General features: G+C 39.1%; 1 protein-coding gene across 1 annotated transcript in view; it reads left to right on the forward strand.

The window, feature by feature from the left end:
* The window catches only part of LOC128594206 (POTE ankyrin domain family member B-like), a 70,689-nt gene that overhangs the window by 41,659 nt on the left and 5,561 nt on the right, over positions 1 to 23,469 (forward strand). The window contains exons 10-11 of the mRNA XM_053602795.1: positions 317 to 410; positions 2,504 to 2,574. Coding sequence (XP_053458770.1) covers positions 317 to 410; positions 2,504 to 2,574 — 165 coding nt within the window. The remainder of the gene's footprint in view (positions 1 to 316; positions 411 to 2,503; positions 2,575 to 23,469) is intronic.

The raw sequence follows: 23,469 nt of genomic DNA on the forward strand, positions 1-23,469 counted from the left end.
ACAAAGTAATCGGTTATTTTCAATCTTGTTCCATGTTGAAACATGCACGAGTTCATATTTTTTTGTGAATATGATTCATTTTGGCCTTTCATGCTGTGTTTACACACCGATATGCACATAAAAGATGAGCTTGAGCTAGACAGCATATATGAAGTTCTGTATTGAAGTGTTTTGGCTTTCAATACATGTTTCTCTTAGTTTTATATGTAATTGCTTTTACCAAAAAAAATTCAGTTGTTTTTGAAGAAAATGATTAGCAAATATTGATGTAACTTATTATTTTTAACTTAACTCATATTGATATTAACTTTAACAGAGTATTTCAGAGACTCTTTCAGAGAAGGATCTTAGTCATTCATCTCAGGATGCCAATCAAGAAGAAAAAAACAGAGTAAATGCACAAGTAGAAGGTAAGAATTGTATTTTCCTGTAAAAGACAATTTTTATAGATGGGATTTTATTCTTGCTCAGGCTAGTCCTAAACTCCAGAGCACAAGCATCCACCTGCCTTCGCCTCCCAGAGTGTTGGGATTACAGGGTCGAGCTACTGCTCCCTCTGTGTTTCTAATATGTTCTCAGGTGACTCCAATGCTGCGGGTTCTTGGACCACACTAAGTAACAAGACTATAGACATCCCTGTAGAGAAATATATAGGAAGAGCTGTTGGAGAACATCTCCAACAGAAGGATCAAAGGAGGGCATTATTTTGCTTTTACATGTATTTCTGAACATGTTCCTAGCCAGATGGGATAAAGAAAAAAGTGAACAATTCCAAATTATAGATATGAACTATTACTAGTAATTGAAGAGGAAATAAGGGGCATAAATGATCCCTGAAAAGAATGGTGACAAGAGATCCGAAAAAAAGGTTCATGAGCAGGGAAAGAGGGAAGGAATAAGTTGTACCCGTAATGTTGCAGTTAATGATGAAGAAAACCGAGAGAATGCTCTTGTATCGATTCAAGAAATTTGCATTTACACAGAAGATTAAGATTACTTCTGCCACAGAGATCACTGGAAGCAAGAGAGTGTGCTAGAATTATAATGTGGAATTTGGAAGGATAGGATCCGGTATTTGAAACTATTTCTGTTTGAATTCTCCAGTCTGGATATTCAAGGAACATTTTGGGAGAAAAAAAAAAAATTGTGGGGAATGGTGAATCTGTGGGGCTATAGCAGCAATGCATTTCTCCTCCTGTAAGTGTTAGGCATCAGAGATATGTGCTATATGTATATTAATTCATAAAAATAGATTAACTCGAATATAAAAACACTGGTCATTTTTAAAAATATTCTTTATTAAAATAGGTGTTTTCTAAAATCAGAAAGAGATTAATGTAATATCCCCACAGAAAATAAAGTCAAAAACCGTAAATTTATAGAGCCCATTCCATGACTTTTCTTAATATTTTCAATGAATATGAAACTGATTTTTAAATGTAAAAATTAGTTAATATGTTATAATGATGAGGTGAATCAATTTGTTTCCTTTTTTATAAATATGTCATATTTAGAGTGAATATGCATAATTACTTAGATGTATCTTACAAGGCTTTTGAATGAGTGGAGGAAGACATATTAAGATGGGAAAGCTAGAGGATACAGTGTACACCTAATCTGTAGTCTGCAGGGTGCTCCATCCCGTCCTGCTCTCATTTTTTCTTGGCCTCTCCAACTTTTCACCTTGCTCATCTCACCCTTTCCTTCTCAGCTCACACGAGCTCTGGAAATGCCAACCTTGATGCATCTTTTTCATTTTCCTTTAACTGCATTCCATAATTATCAAGTAAAATAGGTAAAAACTGTTTGCCAATGATGCTATGGAATATTGTGAGCCTTGAGATCTGGGGAATAGAAATGGAAATAAATAACTTACAGTTGAGGTGGGGAAGTTGCAAAGGAGAAATCCTTAGAGTATTGAGGCCTTACTGAGGGAGGATATGCCTGTTTATCCAGGGAAAGAGCCATAATGAATGGAGTCCTCACGTAGCAATCTGTGTAAAAAAAAAAAAAAAAGGAAAGAAGATTGTCAGCATATGAGCAGAAAGCATTTCACATATATATCACCCGGCATACACTGATGAAGGTATAAAAAGTAACAACAACTTGATGATTAACATGTACAACGCGTTGAAGGTTCTAATAGGAGGTAGACAGGAGTACATAGGTTACTTGATATGTTTTTCTGGATTGATAAAATTTTCTTTGTTTATGATGGCTTTGTCATTTATGTTGTATGGAAGAATTTGTGAGTGAATCTGTGATCTTCATATGCCTTCTACCTGGTGACATCTAGCAGCCCCTTCTGAGTGGTTTTTCAAGTATTAGATGATTAGGAGTAATTTTTAAAGAGGTATATAGTTTGCTAAAGACTTAAGTTCATCTAAACTCTCAATTTATAAGATAAAAATAAATTTAGGTTTGTATACATTTTTATAAAGCTGAGAGATTTTATCACATCATTCTAAGCAATGTCATTTAACTTAATATATGAAATTTACAGGACACAAAATTTTATCAAAATCAGTGAAAGAGGAAGAAGAACCTAAAGGAAGTGAAAATAACCAGCCACAGGTATCAACAAATTTAAATTTAAGTTCCTGGTTTAATGTTGTTTTCTTTACATGAATGATGTGACGTAGTCCAAGGGACATTTCCTACTGGAATGGCATTTTAGAATTCATATGTGGTTAGCTAATATTTAATTTTAAACAGGTTTTTTTAACTAGTTATAAAACTTAAACCTTCCTAAAGTAAAGAGTGACTTACAGCTAATCTTTGTCCTTGGAATCCAGGCAGACGATTTTGGTGTTTTTCTGGTTCTTCAGTTTTGTAACCTTACATGATAAGGACGGTAATGCCAAGTACAGAATCATATTACTAAGCAAGAGAAATTACGAGCAATTTCTTTTTTTTTTTTTTTATTACGAGCAATTTCATCATGATGACCACTGAGTTGGACTCATGTTCAAAGAGTCATTATTCCCAATTGTACCAAACCGTAATGTAGTTTTTATACTGCACATCAGTCGTGCCAGGTAGAGTGTTTCTTCCACCTTGTGGCCTCTAACTCAGTTCAGTGTGTGTGCTGAGAGAGGGAATTAGGTCATTAGACTGTGCCTATGTAGGAAATCCGACCTTGAAGAAAGGGACTTTGATGTGAGGGTACGGCAGCAAGTTGTAACTGACATAGCTTCAGGAAATTATTAAACGGTACCAAGGTTCCTTCACTCACTGTCTTATGAGGACATTAGAAAATATTAAATGTGGGGCGGCGCCTGTGGCTCAAGGAGTAGGGCGCCGGTCCCATATGCCAGAGGTGGTGGGTTCAAACCCAGCCCCGGCCAAAAAAAAAAAAGAAAATATTAAATGTGGGCTTAAGCCGACAGTCTGTTTCAGAAAATAGCACTGTCATATTGTGCTATATCATTTAAATTCACATTTGAGAATTGGCTTTTCTTTCTGATTGCTACTGATTTTGTCTTGTGATAATGTAAAATTTCCCAGGCTTCAGTTATCAATTTTTAAACACAGAACGGAAATAAGCACGTTAATAGTGCATGTGTTGTACTCATGCTACCTGAAGAAAGACTCAGGTATACCCACTCTAGGTATAAATCAGATAGTGATTTATATATATATACACCCGCGCAGGCCTGTTTTTGTCCAAAGGGCAAACGGCCCCAAGGCGAGGATCAAGCTGATTTTTATACCGATTTTGTGCTATGTGGCAAGCCAAGCAAAAACAGGCAGGTGGTTAGCTCAGGGGCGGGGTTACAGAGTTGGCTTAGGGGGCCAAAAGCATGTCGGTTTTCACAAGGGTGGGGTTACAGTGAGTCAGGGGTTTGGCACTGGTTACAGTGAGTCAGGGGGTTGCATTCTGGCAGCTGGCATGGGGATAAAATTGGATTGGGAAATTTTACTCGAGTAAGCTTTCCATCATTGTTTAGCCATTGCTAGGGGGTTGTGGTAAGTTGCACCATTGTTTTACCTGTGTCTAGGAATCTTTGGGCACTAAGGGAACTTCCTGTTCTTTTCTGAAACCTGTTTTGGGAATTAACCCAAGAGGGGGTTTAGATGTGCAGGGAACTCAGGATGAGACAGGGGCCTTTAGGGGTTCTTTGAATGGGTACTACACATGTTTGCATATGGAAACATGTCTCCTGACTAGGAATGAATGAGGACTGATAGAATGTATCTGTACATTCAGAACTTCCTTGCGTTCAAAAGTATAAGCAACTGTGCATCAAACAAGGCAAAGTGGAATGGGGAAGTAAATAAAAACACCTGAGAAATGAGTTGAAACAGAGTTCTGGTTAAAACTGTGAATAATACAAAATTCCTGCTTGTCCTTTAGTTGAGTTAGTGTAAGGAAGGAGCAAAGTTCTGAAAATTCACCATCTAATGTAACAAACAGTATACCAGACTGTGAGGGGAAAGATGTACCTGAAGTGTCCACTCTTTAGTGTTTGAGGCATTTTCTCAATAAAAAGGCCTCAGTCACAAAAATATGTCCCATCTCATGCCTACTTTGTGTTCCTGAAGTATAATCTCTACTCACCTCCTAAAGTTCATTTAAATGAAAGAAAAAGGTATACTGTAAAAATGCTAACAATGCACACGGACACTCGGCATGCATTTGACACAGGTGAGTAGAAATGTGAAGATAATACAAACACAAAAACAAGCAAGGAAGTCAGAAGTTATTGTCGAAATGAAGGGACACTGAGAGTTTTTTTTTTATGAAGTTCTTATTTTTATATCACTTTTTTATTGAATCATGACTGTACATTACTCCTTTTATGGGGTACAAGGTGCCGATTTTAGACATAATTTGGAATGCTTACATCAAACCGGTTAACATAGGGTTCACCTTACTTAATTATTTGTTGTGTTAAGATATTTATACTCTACTGTTAAAAGATTTGACATGTACCCTTGTGATATGCACTATAGGTGATGTCCCACTGTTTACCTTCTCTTCACACAGCTTCCCCCTTCCCCTATTCTCCCCCGTCTTCCCTCTTTCATTCTTTGATTCATCATTCATGTAAAAGTATGGGGGATTATATATTTGTTTCATAACAGTACTGAGTATAGTTTTTCTTAGATTCTTGAGATATGTTACTAAGAAAAATATGTTCAAACTCCATCATGTGAACATAAAAGGGGCAAAGTCTCCATCTTTTTATGGCTGCACAACATTCCATGGTATACATATACCACAATTTGTTACTTCATTCAGGGGCTATGGGCACTTGCGCTTCTTTCATGACTGGGCAATCACGAACTGGGCTGTAATAAACATTCTGGTGCAAATATGTTTGTTTTAAAATGATGATTGGTCATCTGGATTTATTCCTAGCAGAGGCATAGCAGGATCAAATGGTAGGTCTACTTTTAATATCCTAAGTGTTCTCCAAACCTCTTTCTAAAAGGGACATATTAGACTGCATTCCCACCAGCAGTGCAGAAATGTTCCCTTCTGTCCACATCCACACCAAAATCTGTAGTTTTGTGATTTTGTGATGTGGGCTACTTTCCCGGAGTTAGATGATGTCTCAAAGTGGTTTTGATTTGTATTTCTCTGATGATTAAAGATGATGAGCAGTTTTTCATGTGTCTGTAGGCCATGCGCCTATTTTCTTCAGAGAAGCTTCTGTTCAATTCTCTTGCCTAAAATGAAATGTGATCAATAGTTCTTACCTTACTAATTAATTTAGGTTTTCTGTTTAATCTAATTATCAAATCGTTGTTGGAAACATAACCTGAAAAAATCTTCTCCCATTCTGAGGACCGTGTGCTTGCTTTACTTACTTTGTTCTTTGCTGTGCAGATGTTTTTTCGTTTTATCAGATCCCTGTAATATATTTTTGGTGTTACTTCAATTGCCTGGGGACTGGGGTCCTCCTCATAGCATATTCTTCCAGGCCAATTTTTTCAAGTGTTTTCCCTGTCCCCGCTAATAGTATTTTTATATTTTTTTGTCTTAAGTTTAAACCGTTTATCCAATGAGAATCAATTTTTGTTAATGGTGAAAGATGAGGGTCCTGTTTCAGTCTTCTACAAGTTGCCAGCCAATTCACCCAGTACCATTTGTTGAATAGGGAATGTTTTCCCTATTTATGTTTTTGATACGCTTATCAAAGATCAAATGATAGTAAGTGCCCGGCTTAATCTCTTGGTTCTCTATTCTGTTCTACACATTTACCTTGGTATTTTTGTGCCACTATCATGCTGTTTTGATCACTATAGATTTATAGTATAGACTGAAGTCTGGTAGGCTGATTACTACTGCTTTGTCTTTATTTCTGAGTAATGTCTTGGCTATTGAGCGTTGCCTGCATTATAGATGACCATCCCTTCACCCTGAGTCTATATTTATCACTTAAGGTAAATTGAGATTCTTATATGCAGCAGATATATGACTTAAATTTGTATATCCAGTCAGCAAAACTGTGCCTCTGTAGAGGACAATTTTAGCCATTCACATTAATTGAGAATATTGATAAGCCTGGTAGTATTTTGTGTATCAATTTTTTTAAAGTCCAGTAGGCATTTTTAATCCTTTTGCAACAGTGGAAGTTGGATTTTGATCAAAAGTTTCTGAGTGAGTTGACTTTGCTGGTAGAGGATTGTGCTGGTCACTATAGAGGATAGGATTGAGAATATCCTGGAGAGGTGGTTTCTTTATGGAAAATTTCTTCAACATGTGAATGTCATTAAAGTATTTAACTTCTCCATCATAAATGAACCTCAGTTTAGCTGGATACAGGATCCTGGGTTGAAAGTTATTTTGTGTTAGGAGGTTAAAAGTTGATGACCATCCTCTTCTAGCTTGAAAAGTTTCAGTAGAGAGATCTGAAGTCATTCGAATATTTTCCCCCTTGTAGGTTATGGCTGTCTTACATCTGGCTGCTTGCAGAATTTTCTCCTTCATGTTAATTTTGGCAAAGTTAATTATTATGTGTCTGGGTGATGCTATATTTGGGTTGAGTCATGCTGGGGTTCTGAAACTGTCTTCTTTCTTCATTTCAGAATCTCTTGCCATGTTTGGTAAGTTCTCCTTGATTATCTCTTGCAGAAGAGCATCTTGGGGCTTTCAAAGCAACCTCATCCCCTTCAGGAATTCCTATAAGGCAAATGTTAGTTTGCTTTGAAGTGTCCCAGACCTCTCTGAGAGAATGATCCATTTTTGCTCTCCCTTTCTCTTCCACGTTGAGCATTTGGAAGCATTCAAAAGCTTTGTCTTCATTGTCAGAAATCCTTTCTTCTGCCTGCTCCATTCTGTTACTGAGGGATTCTACTGTATTTCTCAGATCTTTGAAGGCTTCAAATTCTTGCCTCAATGTGTCAAAACTTTGTTGATTTGTCTTTGAATTCATTGAATTCTTGAGACAACTCAATTCTCACAGAATTTGCATTTTGTCCTGGCTTTATTGCTCTATTGGCCAGGCACTATTTGAGTTCACAGAAACTATGGCTCAGTCCCACCCTGTGTTGTTGCTGCTGCACCTATACTCATGTAGCTGGCATCTCTGACTACACTGCACTCTATGTTGGGGCGGGTTCACTTAGTGCTCATAAATGACTCTCAGTTTCAGCCCTTCCATGGGCTGATGCTGTTGCCCTGCCTGCTTTTGTCCCGGCTAAGCTCCTGGGGAACACTTGCATCTTGGGCTCACAAATGTAGCATTTCTGACTCAGCTCTGCCCTAGGAGTGTGCCGTCTCTGCATGCACGTGGATTCTATTCTCTGTTCCTGCCATGCCACTCCAAGGCAGGTATCACCTCAGGCATATCCTTTGCTCAGGGGGCCTGTGTGTCCATCCCACATCTGTTTCACCCATGGCCGCCACCAGAGCAAAGGCCCAGCTGCCTCTGCTTGCTAAGAGAGGTGGAAAATGTTTCTCCAAAACATCACCAGGGGCATGAGCCCTATTGATCCCACCACTGCAGCTGCTGGGCTGCCATGTGGAATGCCATCTCTCTCTCTCCTGTATGGCTCCCATGATCCACAGTCCCCAGTTTCCACCCATGCCTCCATTTCAGCACAGACTTGTAACAGCCCACACCCTGTCCACACTTCTCGAGAAAATGCCCAAGAATATGGACTCCATGGGGGACAGGCTTCCAGACCACAGCATGAGAGTGGAGGGGAGTGCTGGAAGTTCAGAATTGCAGGTAGAGTCTATGTTCAGTTTTATGCCTGGAGGGAGAGTGCCATGGCACACTAGTGAGTCCTCTCTTGGGAAGGAGTTCTGGTTTATAGAGTGTCTCTCCCATGGGATAAAATAGGAAGAGGTATGAACTCTGCTTGCTTGCTTGTGGAAGGGATGCTTTGATATGTGCTCTTTAGTCTTCCCTCTTGGCTCAGCTCTAAACCATCAGCTTACTTGCTAAACTTCTGTCCTTTAACTCTCCTTCTGGATGGATGCCTCTGTGGAAATCTGGTTCCAATCAGCCATCTTGCCTCCTCCCCCACAGTGGATATTTTCAATCATTTCACCATTGAGGATATTAGGTTTTATTCATTTTCTGGGTGAATTTACTTTAGTGGTAGACCATTAAGCTGATCATGATGGAGGATGAGTCTGAGAATTTCCTGGATAGCTGGCTTAGTTATGGCAAATTTCTTCCACATGTGTATGCAGGTGAGGTATTTGATTCCTCCATCACAAATGAAACTCAGTTTAGCTGGATACAGGATCCTGGGCTGAAAGTTCTTTTCTTTTCAGAGATTGAAGGTGAATGACCATCCTCTTGTGGCTTGAAAATTTTGAACAGAGATATCTACAGTCATTCTAATATTCTTCCTCTTGTAGGTTATACTTTTGTTATGTCTGGCTGCTTGCAGAATTCTCTCCTTCATGTTTACTTGGGTATAGTTAATTACAACATGTCCAGAAGATGCTTTATTTGGATTGAGTTGTGCTGGTGTTCTGACACTATCTACTATCTGAATTTCTGTATCTTTTGTCATGCTTGGCAAATTATCCTCCGTTATATCTTGGAGTAGAGGATATAATTTGGAATTATCCCCTTCTCCTTCAGGAATTCCCATTAGGTGAATGTTTGGTCTTCTGAACTGGTCCCACAACCCTCTCACCAAGTGATCCATTTTTGCTCTCTACTTCTCTGCCTCTTTGAGTGTTTTAGAGCCTTCAAAAGCTTTCTATTCAACTTTGGAGATCCTTCCTTCTGCCTGCTTCACTGTATTACTGAGGGATTCTACTGTATTTCTCAGTTCATTGAGGTCTTCATTTTTTGTCCTCCTTATGTCTAAATCATTGCATATTTTGTCTTTGAATTCATTGATTTCTTGAGACAACTTTTGAACTACTCCTTGTATTTCTAATTCCAACTTTCATTCCATTCTATTAATCTTATTTGCCATCCATATTGTGAATTCCTTTTCTGACATTTCAACCATTTGTTTATGAATGGCATATTCTATTGTGTCTTTTTTGTCATTCCATGGGGTTGTTAATCTACTCTGAGTATTCATATTACCAGAGTATTTCCACTGGTTCTGCCCAATGATTTTTTTTTTTTTGCAGTTTTTGCCCATGGCCAGTTTTGAACCTGCCACCTCCAGTACATGGAGCCAGCATATACTGCATATACTTGTCCTTGAGCCACAGGCGCCACACCAGCCAATGGTTATTTTTCACATTTTGCCTGGAGAAGCTGCTAAAGTGAAAATGGTTTGAGGGATCCCTGAGTTGTAGTTCACCATCCCTTTATGAAAAAGTTGGAACTAGTGACTGTGGCTTTTTTCCCTACAGCTTTACAAAGGTCTCTTTCCATCGTGCATCCTGAGAGTCTGGGGACATGGTAGGTGTGATGGGGCTAGGTGGCTCTGTTTTGTATTCAGCCAGCCTTTATCCATTCCTAGGGAATCAGTGGCTTTTGTCTGAAATCTTAGCTGGGGAGAGATAAAAGCAACTAAGACACCAAACCCCCAAGCAGCAACAACTTGAAGAGGAGAATCAGTCTCTCCCATTTCAACCCTACCAGGGTTCAACCTTGGAGCATCCCCAGGTAGCCAGCCCAGGTCAGGAGTTCTAAACTAATTGTCCTGGGCAGCAGAATCGCTGTTCAGGTGGGAGAGTTGAAAATGTCTCCAACAAGCAGACAGCAGGGGTCCACTGGCAGTTCAAATATGACTTGTTCTGGTACTCCATGGAGTCAGAAAGGCCTACCCAGCAAATGAGTTAGTGCAGGGAGGTTGGAACTACTTCCCCACTTTTCACATCTGCCACGAGCAGTCAATGTTAATCCTGAGGGTCTGTTGCCGAGTTCCCTCCAATGAGCAAATGTGCCAGGGTTCTGCACCTTCCAAATTCAAAGGGGAGTCAATGATTCCTTAACCAGGCCGTTGCATTCTGCCACCAGCACACAAAGGGAGCTGAATCCTGACACCCTTTGGTGCTCATTGGAAACTGGGTCATGTTTTCCCTGAGTCTGCTCCAAGCTGGGGGTTGACTCAGTGTGTGTTTTACTCCCTCAGAGAATGCAGCTCTCACACAGCCACACTCCTCCTCTGGTACCGCTGTGGGGCGAGGTTGGGCTCCCTCTAGTGGTCCATAGAAGTGGTGAGATGGCTTCCCAAAATTTTACCATGGAGGGAGCAGGGTACCATCACTGCTGCTTTTCCACCACATAGGTCCCCAAGCCTCTGGCAGCCGCTACTATTACTTGGTGGCACTGGGCCAGTCCTCCACCCCTTGTATCTCTCCACTTCTTCTCATGTCACATTTTTAGCGCGCCTGTCCCATGGCCCATACAATGCCCAGCCCTAGCAAAGAACCACCAGAAACTCTGAGCTCTGCAAGGGTTAGACTTCCAGACTTCTAGGCCCGGGGAAAAGATGGACTGAGAGTTCAGAATAGCAGGGAAAATACTTGTCCAACTTTTATGCCAGACAAGAAAATGGCCATGCTCACAGCTTTATTGGGTTTGTTCTGACTATTATCATTCTTTCTTTGTGGGAGCTTATGCTGAAAGCTGTCTCCGTAGAGAAGTGGCAGGAAATGGGAACCCCAAAACCATTAATGTGAAAATAGATATCAGAACTGTGCTTCAGTCTAGTGATGCAAAATTTGTAACTTGATAACAGCAAAGAAATGAAGTGTGCCTCATTCAAGCAAAAGGGCACACTGCTTCTGCTGCTATGGGCACTTATGATGAAGGAAAAACAGTACATGCTGAACATGTTTGTGAGGCATTAGATGAGTTCAGCAAATCTAAGAAGTATAAATCATGAAACCTGAATCAGAAAATGTGTATTTCTCCCCACCACCTAGAGACAGATCATCAAAAGCATATGTGTTTATGAAGCAAACAATAGAGCAAATTATGTAAACAAATCAGAATGAGGAAGGCCGGTAGAACTCTGACCTTCCAAAAAGAAAAAGTTCAAGTTCCAAACGAGGTAGATGGTTCCCTTCCCACTGCTGCTTTTTCCTTTGTCAGTTGTCTGGTCCATTCTGATTTTCCAATTTTGTATGTTTCGTTAATCACATTTATTCACCATTTTACTCTTACCTCCTACAATGAACAGAAAACAGAACTGAGGGTCACCATCTTCATCATGATTTTTATGTTCATTAGTATAATGTGTAGAAAAGAAAATGTACAAGAAAGTGCAGAACACTTTAGGAGATTCTAAGAAATGTCTTCTCTGTTTTCATCCTTCACTTTTTATTTTATTTTTTTGTAAATGATTTTTTTATTTTATTATTTTTTATTGTTTTTTAATTTTTGTTATTAATACTAAATCATAGCTGTGTACATTAGTGTGATCATGGGGCACCATACATTGGTTTTATGAACAGTTTGACACATTTTCATTAGACTGGTTAACATAGCCTTCCTGGCATTTTCTTTGTTATTGTGTTAAGACAATTACATTCTACATTTACTAAATTTCACAAGTACCCTTGTGAGATGCACCACAGGTGTAGTCCCACCTATCACCCTCCCTCCGCCCATCTTCCCCCCTCCTTCCCCTGCCTCTCCCCATTCCCCATATTCTTAGGCTATAACTGGGATATAGCTTTCATATGAAAGCCAAAAATTAGTTTCATAGTAGGGCTGAGTACATTGGATATTTTTTCTTCCATTCGTGAGATACTTTACTAAGAAGAACATGTTCCACCTCCATCCACGTAAACATGAAAGAGGTAAAGTCTCCATCTTTCTTTAAGGCTGCATAATATTCCATGGTGTACATATACCACAGTTTATTACTCCATTCATGCATCGATGGGCACTTGGGCTTTTTCCATGACTTAGCAATTGGAATTGGGCTGCAATAAACATTCTGGTACAAATATCCTTGTTATAATGTGATTTTTTGTCTTCAGGGTATAAACCTTATAAACCTAGTAGAGGAATTATAGCATTGAATAGCAGGTCTATTTTTAGATCTCTAAAGGTTCTCCAAACATCTTTCCTAAAGAAATGTATTAATTTGCATTCCAACCAGCAGTGCAGAAGTGTTGCCTTTTCTCCAAATCTACGCCAACATCTCTGGTCTTTGGATTTTGTGATAGGGGCTAATCTTACTGGAGTTAGATGGTATCCCAAGGTAGTTTTGATTTGCATTTCTCTGATGATTAAAGGTGATGAGCATTTTTTCATATGTCTGTAGGCCATGCCCCTGTGTTCTTCAGAGAAGTTTCTCTTCAAGTCCGTTGCCCAGCCTGCGATGGGATCACTTGTTCTTCTCTTGCTAATGCGTTTGAGTTCTCTGTGGATTCTGGTTATTAAACCTTTGTTGGAGCCATAACCTGCAAATATCTTCTCCCATTCTGAGGGCTGTTTGCTTGCTTTACTTACTGTGTTCTTGGCTGTGCAGAGCTTTTTAGATTGATCAGGTCCCAGTAGTGTATTTTTGAAGCTGCTTCAATTGCCTGGGGTGTCCTCCTCAGAAAGTACTCACCCAAACCGATTTCTTAAAGAGTTTTCCCTGCACTCTCTTCTAGTATTTTTATCGTCTCATGTCTTAAGTTTAAACCTTTTATCCAGTGACAGTCTATCTGAGTTAATAGTGAAAAGTGTGGGTCCAGTTTCAGTCTTCTACATGTTGCCAGCCAGTTCACCCAGCACCATTTGTTAAATAGGGAATCTTTTCTCCACTGAATGTTTTTAACTGGCATGTCAAAGATCAGATAACAGTAAGTGGCTGGATTCATCTCTTGGTTCTCTATTCTGTTCCAGACATCTACTTATCTGTTTTTGTGCCAGTACCATGCTGTTTTGATCACTATTGATATATAGTATAGTCTGAGGTCTGGTAACATAATTCCTCCTGCTTTGTTTTTATTTCTGAGTAATGTTTTGGCTATTCGAGGGTTTTTTGGATTCCATATAAAACTAAGTATTATTTTTTCAAGATATTTAAAGTATGACAGTGGGGCTTTAATAGGGATTGCATTAAAATTGTACATTGCTTTGGGTACTATGGACATTTTAACAATGTTGATTCTTCCCAACCATGACCATGGTATGTTTTTCCATTTGTTAATGTTTTCAGCTGTTTCTTTTCTTAGAGTTTCATAGTTCTCTTTATAGAGATCTTTCTCATCTTTTGTTAGATATACTCCCAAATATTTCATGTTCTATGGCACTACTGTGAATGGAATACAGTCCTTAACTGTTTTTTCAGCTTGACTATTGTTGGTATGTATAAAGGTTAATGATTTATGAATGTTGATTTTGTAACCTGCGATGCTGCTGTATTCCTTGATCACTTCTAAGAGTTTTGTTGTAGAATCCCCGGTGTTTTTCATATATAGAATCATATCCTCTGTGAAAAGCATAAGTTTGATCTCTTCTGACCCTATATCGATACCCTTGATCACCTTTTCTTCCGTAATTGTGATGGCTAAAACTTCCATCACAATGTTAAAGAGCAGTGGAGACAATGGGCAGCCTTGTCTAGTTCCTGATCTGAGTGGAAATGATTTCAGTTTAACTCCATTCAATATGATATTGGCTGTGGGTTTGCTCTATATGGCCCCTATCAATTTAAGAAATGTCCCTTCTATACCAGTTTTTTAAAGTGTTCTGATCATGAAACGATGCTGGATATTGTCAAAAGCTTTTTTCAGCATCAATTAAGAGAATCATGTGGCCTTTGTTTTTTATTTTGTTCATACAGTGAATTATATTTATAGATTTATGTATGTTAAACCAGCCTTGAGACCCTGGGATAAAACCGACTTGGTCATGATGTATAATTTGTTTGATATGTTGCCGGATTCTCTTTGTTAGGATCTTGTTGAATATTTTTGCATCTATATTCATTAGTGATATTGGTGAATAATTTTCTTTTCTTGTTAGGTCTTTTCCTGGTTTGGGGATCAGGGTGATGTTTGCTTCGTAGAACTTGTTGGGTAGTCTTCCTTCTTTTTCTACGTTTTGGAACAGGTTGAGTAACATAGGTACTAGTTCCTCTTCAAAGTTTTGGTAGAATTCTGACGTGAAGCCATCTGGTCCCAGGCTTTTCTTTTTAGGGAGATCTCATATGGTTGATGCTATTTCAGAACTTGATATTGGCATGTTCAACAGTTCCACTTGATTCTGGCTAAGTCTTGGAAGATGAAGTGCTTCCAAGGATTGGTCAATTTCCTTCAGATTTTCATATTTCTGAGAATAAACTTTCTTGTAATATTCTTTAAAATCTTTTGAATTTCCGAGGAGTCTGTTGTTATTTCGTCTTTGTTGTTTCTGATTGATAAAATTAGAGATTTTACTCTTTTTTTGCTGGTGAGGTTAGCCAAATGTTTATTTTATTGACATTTTCAAAAAACAACTTTGATTTATTGATCTGTTATATAATTCTTTTGTTTTAAATTTCATTTAATTCTGCTCTAATTTTGGTTATTTATTTTCTTCTACTTGGGGTGGGAATGTTCTTCCTTTTCCAGTTGCTTGAGATGTCCCATTATGCTGTTAACTTCCTCTCTTTCCGTTCTCTTGAGGAAGGCTTGCAGTGCTATAAATTTCCGTCTTTGGACTGCCTTTGCGGTATCCCAGAGGTTCTTACAGTTTGTGTCTTCATTGTTGTTTTGTTCCAAAAATTTGGCAATTTCCTTCTTAATCTCATCTTTGACCCAGGTATCATTCAGCATAAGGTTATTTAACTTCCATTTTTTATATGAGTGTGCAGATTCCTGTTGTTACTGAGTTCAACTTTTATGCCACGGTGGTCCGATATGATGCAAGGAATAAGTTATATTCCTTTAAATTTACTTAGGTTAGACTTGTGACCTAAGCTGTGATCGATTTTGGAGTATGTTCCATTGGCTAATGAAAAGTATGTGTATTCAGTTTTGTTGGGATGAAATGTTCTCTAGATGTCTGCTAAATCCAAATGTTGGATGGCTGGGTTTAAATCTAAAATTTCTTTGCTCAGCTTCTTTTTTTTTTTTTTATTGTTGGGGATTCATTGAGGGTACAATAAGCCAGGTTACATTGATTGCAATTGTTAGGTAAAGTCCCTCTTGCAATCATGTCTTGCCCCCATAAAGTGTGACACACACCAGGGCCCCACCCCCCTCCCTCCTTCCCTCTATCTATTCCCTCCTGATAACCATAATTGTCATTAATTGTCCTCATATCAAAATTGAGTACATAGGATTCATGCTTCTCCATTCTTGTGATGCTTTACTAAGAATAATGTCTTCCACTTCCATCCAGGTTAATACGAAGAATGTAAAGTCTCCATTTTTTTTAATGGCTGAATTGTATTCCATGGTATGCATATACCACAGCTTGTTAATCCATTCCTGGGTTGGTGGGCATTTAGGCTGTTTCCACATTTTGGCGATTGTAAATTGAGCTGCAATAAACAGTCTAGTACAAGTGTCCTTATGATAAAAGGATTTCTTTCCTTCTGGGTAGATGCCCAGTAATGGGATTGCAGGATCAAATGGGAGGTCTAGCTTGAGTGCTTTGAGGTTTCTCCATACTTCCTTCCAGAAAGGTTGCACTACTTTGCAGTCCCACCAGCACTGTAAAAGTGTTCCCTTCTCTCCACATCCACGCCAGCATCTGCAGTTTTGAGATTTTGTGATGTGGGCCATTCTCTATGGAGTTAGATGATATCTCAGGGTTGTTTTGATTTGCATTTCTCTAATATATAGAGATGATGAACATTTTTTCATGTGTTTGTTAGCCATTCGTCTGTCGTCTTTAGAGAAGGTTCTATTCATGTCTCTTGCCCATTGATATAAGGGATTGTTGGCTTTTTTCATGTGGATTAAGTTGAGTTCTCTATAGATCCTAGTTATCAAGCTTTTGTCTGATTGAAAATATGCAAATATCCTTTCCCATTGTGTAGGTTGTCTCTTTGCTTTGGTTATTGTCTCCTTAGCTGTACAGAAGCTTTTCAGTTTAATGAAATCCATTTGTTTATTTTTGTTGTTGTTGCAATTGCCATGGCAGTCTTCTTCATGAAGTCTTTCCCCAGGCCAATATCTTCCAGTGTTTTTCCTATGCTTTCTTGGAGGATTTTTATTTTTTCATGCCTTAAGTTTATGTCCCTTATCCATCTTGAATCAATTTTTGTGAGTGGGGAAAGGTGTGGGTCCAGTTTCAGTCTTTTACATGTAGACATCCAGTTCTCCCAACACCATTTATTGAATAGGGAGTCTTTCCCCTAAGGTATGTTCTTGTTTGGTTTATAAAAGATTAGGTGGTTGCAAAATGCTAGTTTTGTTTCTTGGTTTTCAATTCGATTCCAAGTGTCTATGTCTCTGTTTTTGTGCCAGTACCATGCTGTCTTGACCACTATGGCTTTGTAGTACAGACTAAAATCTGGTATGCTGATGCCCCCAGCTTTATTTTTGTTACAGAGAACTGCCTTAGCTATACGGGGTTTTTTCCGGTTCCATACAAAATGCAGAATCATTTTTTCCAAATCTTGAAAGTACGATGTAGGTACTTTGATAGGAATGGCATTGAATAGGTAGATTGCTTTGGGAAGTATAGACATTTTAACAATGGTGATTCTTCCCATCCATGAGCATGGTATGTTCTTCCATTTGTTAATATCCTCTGCTATTTCCTTTCTGAGGATTTCATAGTTTTCTTTATAGAAGTTCTTCACCTCCTTCGTTAGGTATATTCCTAGGTATTTCATTTGCTTTGAGAGTATGGTGAAGGGAGTTGTGTCCTTAATTAGCTTCTCATCTTGACTGTTATTGGTGTACACAAAGGCTACTGACTTGTGGACATTGATTTTATATCCTGAAACTTTACTGTATTTTTTGATGACTTCTAGGAGTCTTGTGGTTGAGTCTTTGGGGTTCTCTAAGTATAAGATCATGTCGTCAGCAAAGAGGGAGAGTTTGACCTCCTCTGCTCCCATTTGGATTCCCTTTATTTCCTTGTCTTGCCTAATTGTATTGGCTAGAACTTCCAGCACTACATTGAATAGTAAAGGTGACAGAGGACAACCTTGTCTGGTTCCAGTTCTAAGAGGAAAAGCTTTCGGTTTTACTCCATTCAGTAAAATATTGGCTGTGGGTTTGTCATAGATAGCTTCAATCAGTTTTAGAAATGTGCCACCTATGCCTATACTCTTCAGTGTTCTAATTAGAAAAGGATGCTGGATTTTATCAAATGCTTTTTCTGCATCTATTGAGAGGATCATGTGATCTTTATTTTTGCCTCTGTTAATATGGTGGATAACGTTTATAGACTTGTGTATGTTAAACCAGCCTTGCATCCCTGGGATGAAGCCTACTTCATCATGATGAATGACTTTTTTGATGATAAGCTGTATTCTATTGGCTAGGATTTTGTTGAGAATTTTCGCATCTATGTTCATGAGTGAGATTGGTCTGAAATTCTCCTTTTTGTTTGGGTCTTTTCCTGGTTTTCGTATCTGGGTCATGTTTGCTTCATAGAATGTGTTGGGGAAGATTCCTTCTTCCTCAATTTTTTGGAATAATTTGTGCAGTACAGGAATAAGCTCTTCCTTGAAGGTTTGATAGAATTCTGGAGTGAAGCCATCTGGACCAGGGCATTTTTTGGTTGGAAGCTTTTTTATTGTTTCTTTGATCTCAGTGCTTGAAATTGGTCTGTTCAGGAGGTCTATTTCTTCCTGGCTGAGTCTAGGGAGAGGGTGTGATTCCAAATATTGATCCATTTCCTTCACATTGTCAAATTTCTGGGCATAGAGTTTCTGGTAGTATTCAGAGATGATCTCTTGTATCTCTGTGGGATCAGTTGTTATTTCCCCTTTATCGTTTCTGATTGAGGTTACTAGAGATTTTACTTTTCTATTCCTCGTTAGTCTGGCCAATGGTTTATCTATTTTATTTATTTTTTAAAAAAACCAACTCCGTGTTTCATTAATTTTCTGAATGATTCTTTTGTTTTCAATTTCATTGATCCTTGATTTGATTTTGGATATTTCTTTTCTTCTACTGAGTTTAGGCTTAGATTGTTCTTCTTTTTCCAATTCCATAAGATCTCTTGTGAGATTGTTGATGTGCTCTCTTTCTGTTTTTCGAATGTAGGCATCTAAAGCGATGAATTTTCCTCTCAGAACTGCTTTTGCAGTATCCCACAGGTTTTGGTAGCTTGTGTCTTCATTGTTGTTATGCTCAAGGAAGTTAATAATTTCCTGTTTCATTTCTTCCTTCACCCATCTGTTATTCAACAGAAGATTGTTTAGTTTCTGTCCCTTTGGGTGGGGTCGAGCATTTTTGTTAGAGTTGAGTTCCACCTTTAGTGCCTTATGGTCTGAGAAGATACAAGGTAAAATTTCAATTCTTTTGATTCTGTTGATAATTGTTTTGTGTCCCAGGATATGGTCAATTTTGGAGAATGTTCCATGGGGTGATGAGAAGAATTTATATTCTTTATCTTTGGGATGGAGTGTTGTATATGCGTCTATCAAGCACAGTTGTTCTAGGGTCTCATTTAAGTCTCTTATATCCTTGTTTAATTTCTGTTTAGAGGATCTGTCCAGCTCTGTAAGAGGAGTGTTAAGGTCCCCTGTTATGATGGTTTTATCAGATATCATATTGCTCAGACTGAGTAAGGTCTGTTTCAAGAATCTGGGAGCATTTAAATTGGGTGCACAGATATTTAGAATTGAAATGTCTTCATGTTGTATTTTTCCCTTGACCAATATAAAGTGACCATCTTTGTCTTTTTTGACTTAAATTGCTTTAAATCCACATGTATCTGAAAATAAGATTGCAACTCCACTTTTCTTCTGAATTCCATTTGCCTGAAAAATTGTCTTCCAATCCTTGACTCGGAGCTTTAATTTGTCTTTTGAAGCCAGATGTGTTTCTTGCAGACAGCAAATGGATGGCTTGTGTTTTTTAATCCAGTCAACCAATCTGTGTCTCTTCAGTGGGGAATTCAAGCCATTAACATTTATAGAGATAATTGATAAGTGTGGTAGTATTCTATTCGTCTTATTTGGTGAGAGTCCATTGCTTAGTTTTGTCTTTTGCATCAGTGTGGAGGTTTGGTTCTGTCCTTTAATTTCTGAGTTCTTACTTTGCTGCTGATCCATTGTGGTGGTCCGTGTGCAGAACAGGTTGAAGTATTTCCTGTAGAGCTGGTCTTGTTGTGGCGAATTTCCTCAATGTTTATATATCCGTAAATGATTTGATTTCTCCATCAATTTTGAAGCTTAGCTTAGCAGGGTACAGAATTCTGGGCTGGAAATTGTTCTGTTTAAGTAGATTAAAAGTAGATGACCATTGTCTTCTTGCTTGGAAAGTGTCATTAGAGAAGTCTGCGGTCACTCTAATGGATTTGCCCCTGTATGTCAAGTGGCGCTTACTCCTGGCAGCTTGCAGAATCTTTTCTTTTGTCTTGACTTTGGACAGGTTCATCACAATGTGTCTTGGAGAAGCTCAGTTAGAGTTGAGGCGACCTGGGGTCCGATATCCCTCTGAAAGCACTGTGTCAGAATCTTTGGTGATATTTGGGAAATTTTCTTTTATAATATTCTCTAGTATGGCTTCCATTCCTCTGGGACATTCTTCTTCCCCTTCTGGAATTCCTATAACTCGTATGTTGGAACGCTTCATAAAGTCCCATAATTCTGACAGTGAACGTTCTGCTTTCTCTCTCTTCTTTTCTGCCTCTTTTACTATCTGAGTTACCTCAAAAACTTTGTCTTCTACCTCTGAAATTCTTTCTTCTGCATGGTCTAACCTGTTGTTGATACTTTCCATTGCATCTTTAAGTTCCCTGATCGACTGTTTCATTTCCTTCAGCTCTGCTATATCCTTTTTATATTCTTCATATCGTTCATCTCTGATTTGATTCTGTTTTTGGAGTTCCTTTTGGTTAGTTTCCACTTTGTTAGCAGTTTCCTTCATTGTTTCCATCATTTCTTTCATTGTTTTCAACATGTGTATTCTAAATTTGCTTTCTGTCATTCCTAACATTACTGTATAGGTGGAATCCTCTGCAGTAGCTACCTCATGGTCCCTTGGTGGGGTTGTTCTGGACTGGTTCTTCATGTTGCCTGGAGTTTTCTGCTGATTCTTCCTCATGGGTGATTTCTTTTATCTGTTTCCTTGCCCTAATTTTCCCTTCATTTCCTCTTGCTCTTTAAGTTCTCGTGCCTGTGGACTGTGGTCTCAGCTGCTTGGGAGGCTGAGGTGGAAGGAATGCTTGAACCCAGGAGTTCAAGGTTGCAATGAGCTGTGAACACTCATTGTGTGCACTCCAGGCTGGATAACAGAATGAGACTCTGTCTCTCAACCGTTGAGGATTGGAGGTCCCAGTTCCCCAAACCCAGCTGACCTGGTTCAATTACTTGGCTGAAACAAGTCTCAGGGCAGCAAAGAGAGATTTTATTTAGGAAGAACGAAGAGAAAGTTTAGAGCACTTCCAAAGAGAGTTAGAAGTCTGCTCAGCTTCTTAATGGCGGATCTATCCAGCACTGCCAAAGGAGTGTTGAAATCCCTGACTATTATGGAGCTGGAGGAAATCAAGTTGCTCATGTCTTTTAGAGTTTCTCTTATAAATTGAGGAGCATTCTGTTTGTGTGCATAAATATTCATAATTATAATCTCATCATATTGAGGATTACCCTTAACAAATATGTAGTGACCATTTTTGTCTTTCTTTACTTTTGTTGGTTTAAAGCCTATTGTGTCAGCAAATAGAATTGCAACACCTGCTTTTTTCTCATTACCATTTGCCTGAAATATGGATGACCATCCTTTCACCCTGACTCTATATTTATCTTTTAAGGTAAGATGTTACACTTATATGCAGCAAATATCTGACCTGACTTTTTGTATACAGTCAGCTATACTGTGCCTCTTTAGAGGACACTTTAAGTCGTTCACATTAATGGAGAATATTGATATGTCTGGTAAAATTTTGGGTATCAAGTTTTTTGAAAGTCCAGTGGACAATTTTAGTCCTTTCTCCACTGTGGAAGTTGGAGTTTGATCAAAGTTTCTGAGTGAGTTCTTTTTTTGGTAGAGGATTGAGGTGTCGCTATGGAGGATAGTTCTGAGAATATCCTGGAGTACTGGTTTGGTCATGGCAAATTTCTTCAACATATGAATGCCATAAAGGATTTAATTTCTCCATCATAAATGGAACTCAGTTTATATGGATACAGGATCCGGGGTTGAAAATTATTTTGCTTTAGGAAATTAAAGGTCGAGGACAACCCTCTTCTGGCTTTAAAAGTTTCAGCAGAGACATCCTCCGTCATTCTAATATTCTTCCCTTTGTGGGTAATAGATTTCTTGCATCTAGCTGCTTTCATTATTTTCGCCTTCATATTGACACTAGTGAAGTTAATTATGACATGCCTGGGGGATATCTTGTTTGGATTGAGTTGTGCTGGGGATCTGAAACTGTCTGCTATCTGGAATTCAGAATATCTTGACATATCTTGAAAATTCTCTTTCATAATTTCATGAAGAAGGGCCTCTGTGCCTTGCAAGACCTCTTCATCACTTTCAGTGATTCCAATGAGGCGGATTTTAGCCTTCTTCAAATTATCCCAGAGCTCTCTGAGAGAATGATACATTTTTGCTCTCCATTTCTCATCTTCTTTGAGAGTTTGGGAGTGTTCAAACACCTTGTCTTCAATGTCAGAAATCCTTTCTTCTGCCTGCTCCACTCTGTTACTGAGGGATTCTACTGTATTTTTCAGATCTTTGAGGGCTGCAAATGCTTGCTTCAGTGCATCGAAATCTTTGGTGGTTTTGTCTTTAAATTCATTAAATTCTTGAGACAATGTTTTAATTTCTCCTCAAATTTCTAATTCTGACTTTTGAATTGCTCTTCGGATTTCTAATTCCAGATTTTCCTCCATTCAATTAATCTTGTTTGCAATCCAAATTCTGAATTTGATTTCTGACATCTCAGCCAGCTGTTTATCAATGGGATCTTCAGCTACATCTGCCATATCTGTCCTTTGGGAGTTGTTGATCTATTCTGGTTATTCATGTTACCAGAATTTTTCCGCCAATTGTGCCCCACGATTACTTTACACCATTTGATTTTTCCTCTGGAGCCTTGTCGAGGACCCGTGCAGTGCTACAGCCTGAGATGTTGGGGATCTATTTGATGTGGTGGGGCTAAGTGGTTCTGTATTGTTTTCAGCTGGTCTCTGTTCACCCCTAGTGAAACAGTTACTCTGGGTTGAAGTATCAGCTGTGGAGTATTACCAGCAATTAAGTCACCCTGCCCTCCACAGGCAAGAATTGGAAAAGAAAATCAAACTTTCTTACAACCACACACCCAGGGCACCATTAGAATAGTCCTCAGGCAATTGGCTCAGTTCAAAAGGTCCAAATCAATTGTGTCAGTCAGCACCTGCCTCAGGTGGGAGAGTTTAAAAGGTCTCTGGCAACTGGAACGCAGGGGTCTGGTGACAACTCAAATATGACTTGCTCTGGTGCTCCGTGAATTCTGGAGGACCCAACCAGCAAACAGATTAGTCTGGGAAGTTTGATACCTTCTTCCCCATCTTGAAGTTCTGTCACACCCAGTCACTTCTAGCCCCGCAGGGCTGTGACCCAGTCAGTTGTCTCCAGTGAGCAGATACTCCAGAGGTTTGCACCTACCTACATCACAAGGAAGTCTGTGTCTGCTCAGCCACGCCGCTGCTCTCTGCCTCTATCCATTAGGGGGTGGTGAGACCTGTCAAACTCGGGCGGTTGATGGAGGCTGGGGGGTGTTCACTTTGTTCCAGCCGCGCCCTAGATTAATGTTACTGGCCTAACAGAACAACCTTGTTGGAGTTTGTTTCTGTCCCAGCTAAATTCCTCTGCAGAGGAGGGGCTGATTTGAATTCCCAGAACCTGTGCCTCAGGCCCTGTCTTTACTCCTGCAGGTTTTTATTTGCAGCACGGTCAGCTGTCAGCTCTAGCCTCCTGTCCTCCTTTGTCTATAGGCTGATGATCCCCTGAGGGCCGGGTGTGTCTTATGCTCAGTAGAGTGGTCC

The sequence above is a fragment of the Nycticebus coucang genome, chromosome 9, assembly GCF_027406575.1.
Source record: "Nycticebus coucang isolate mNycCou1 chromosome 9, mNycCou1.pri, whole genome shotgun sequence".
NCBI lineage: Eukaryota > Metazoa > Chordata > Mammalia > Primates > Lorisidae > Nycticebus > Nycticebus coucang.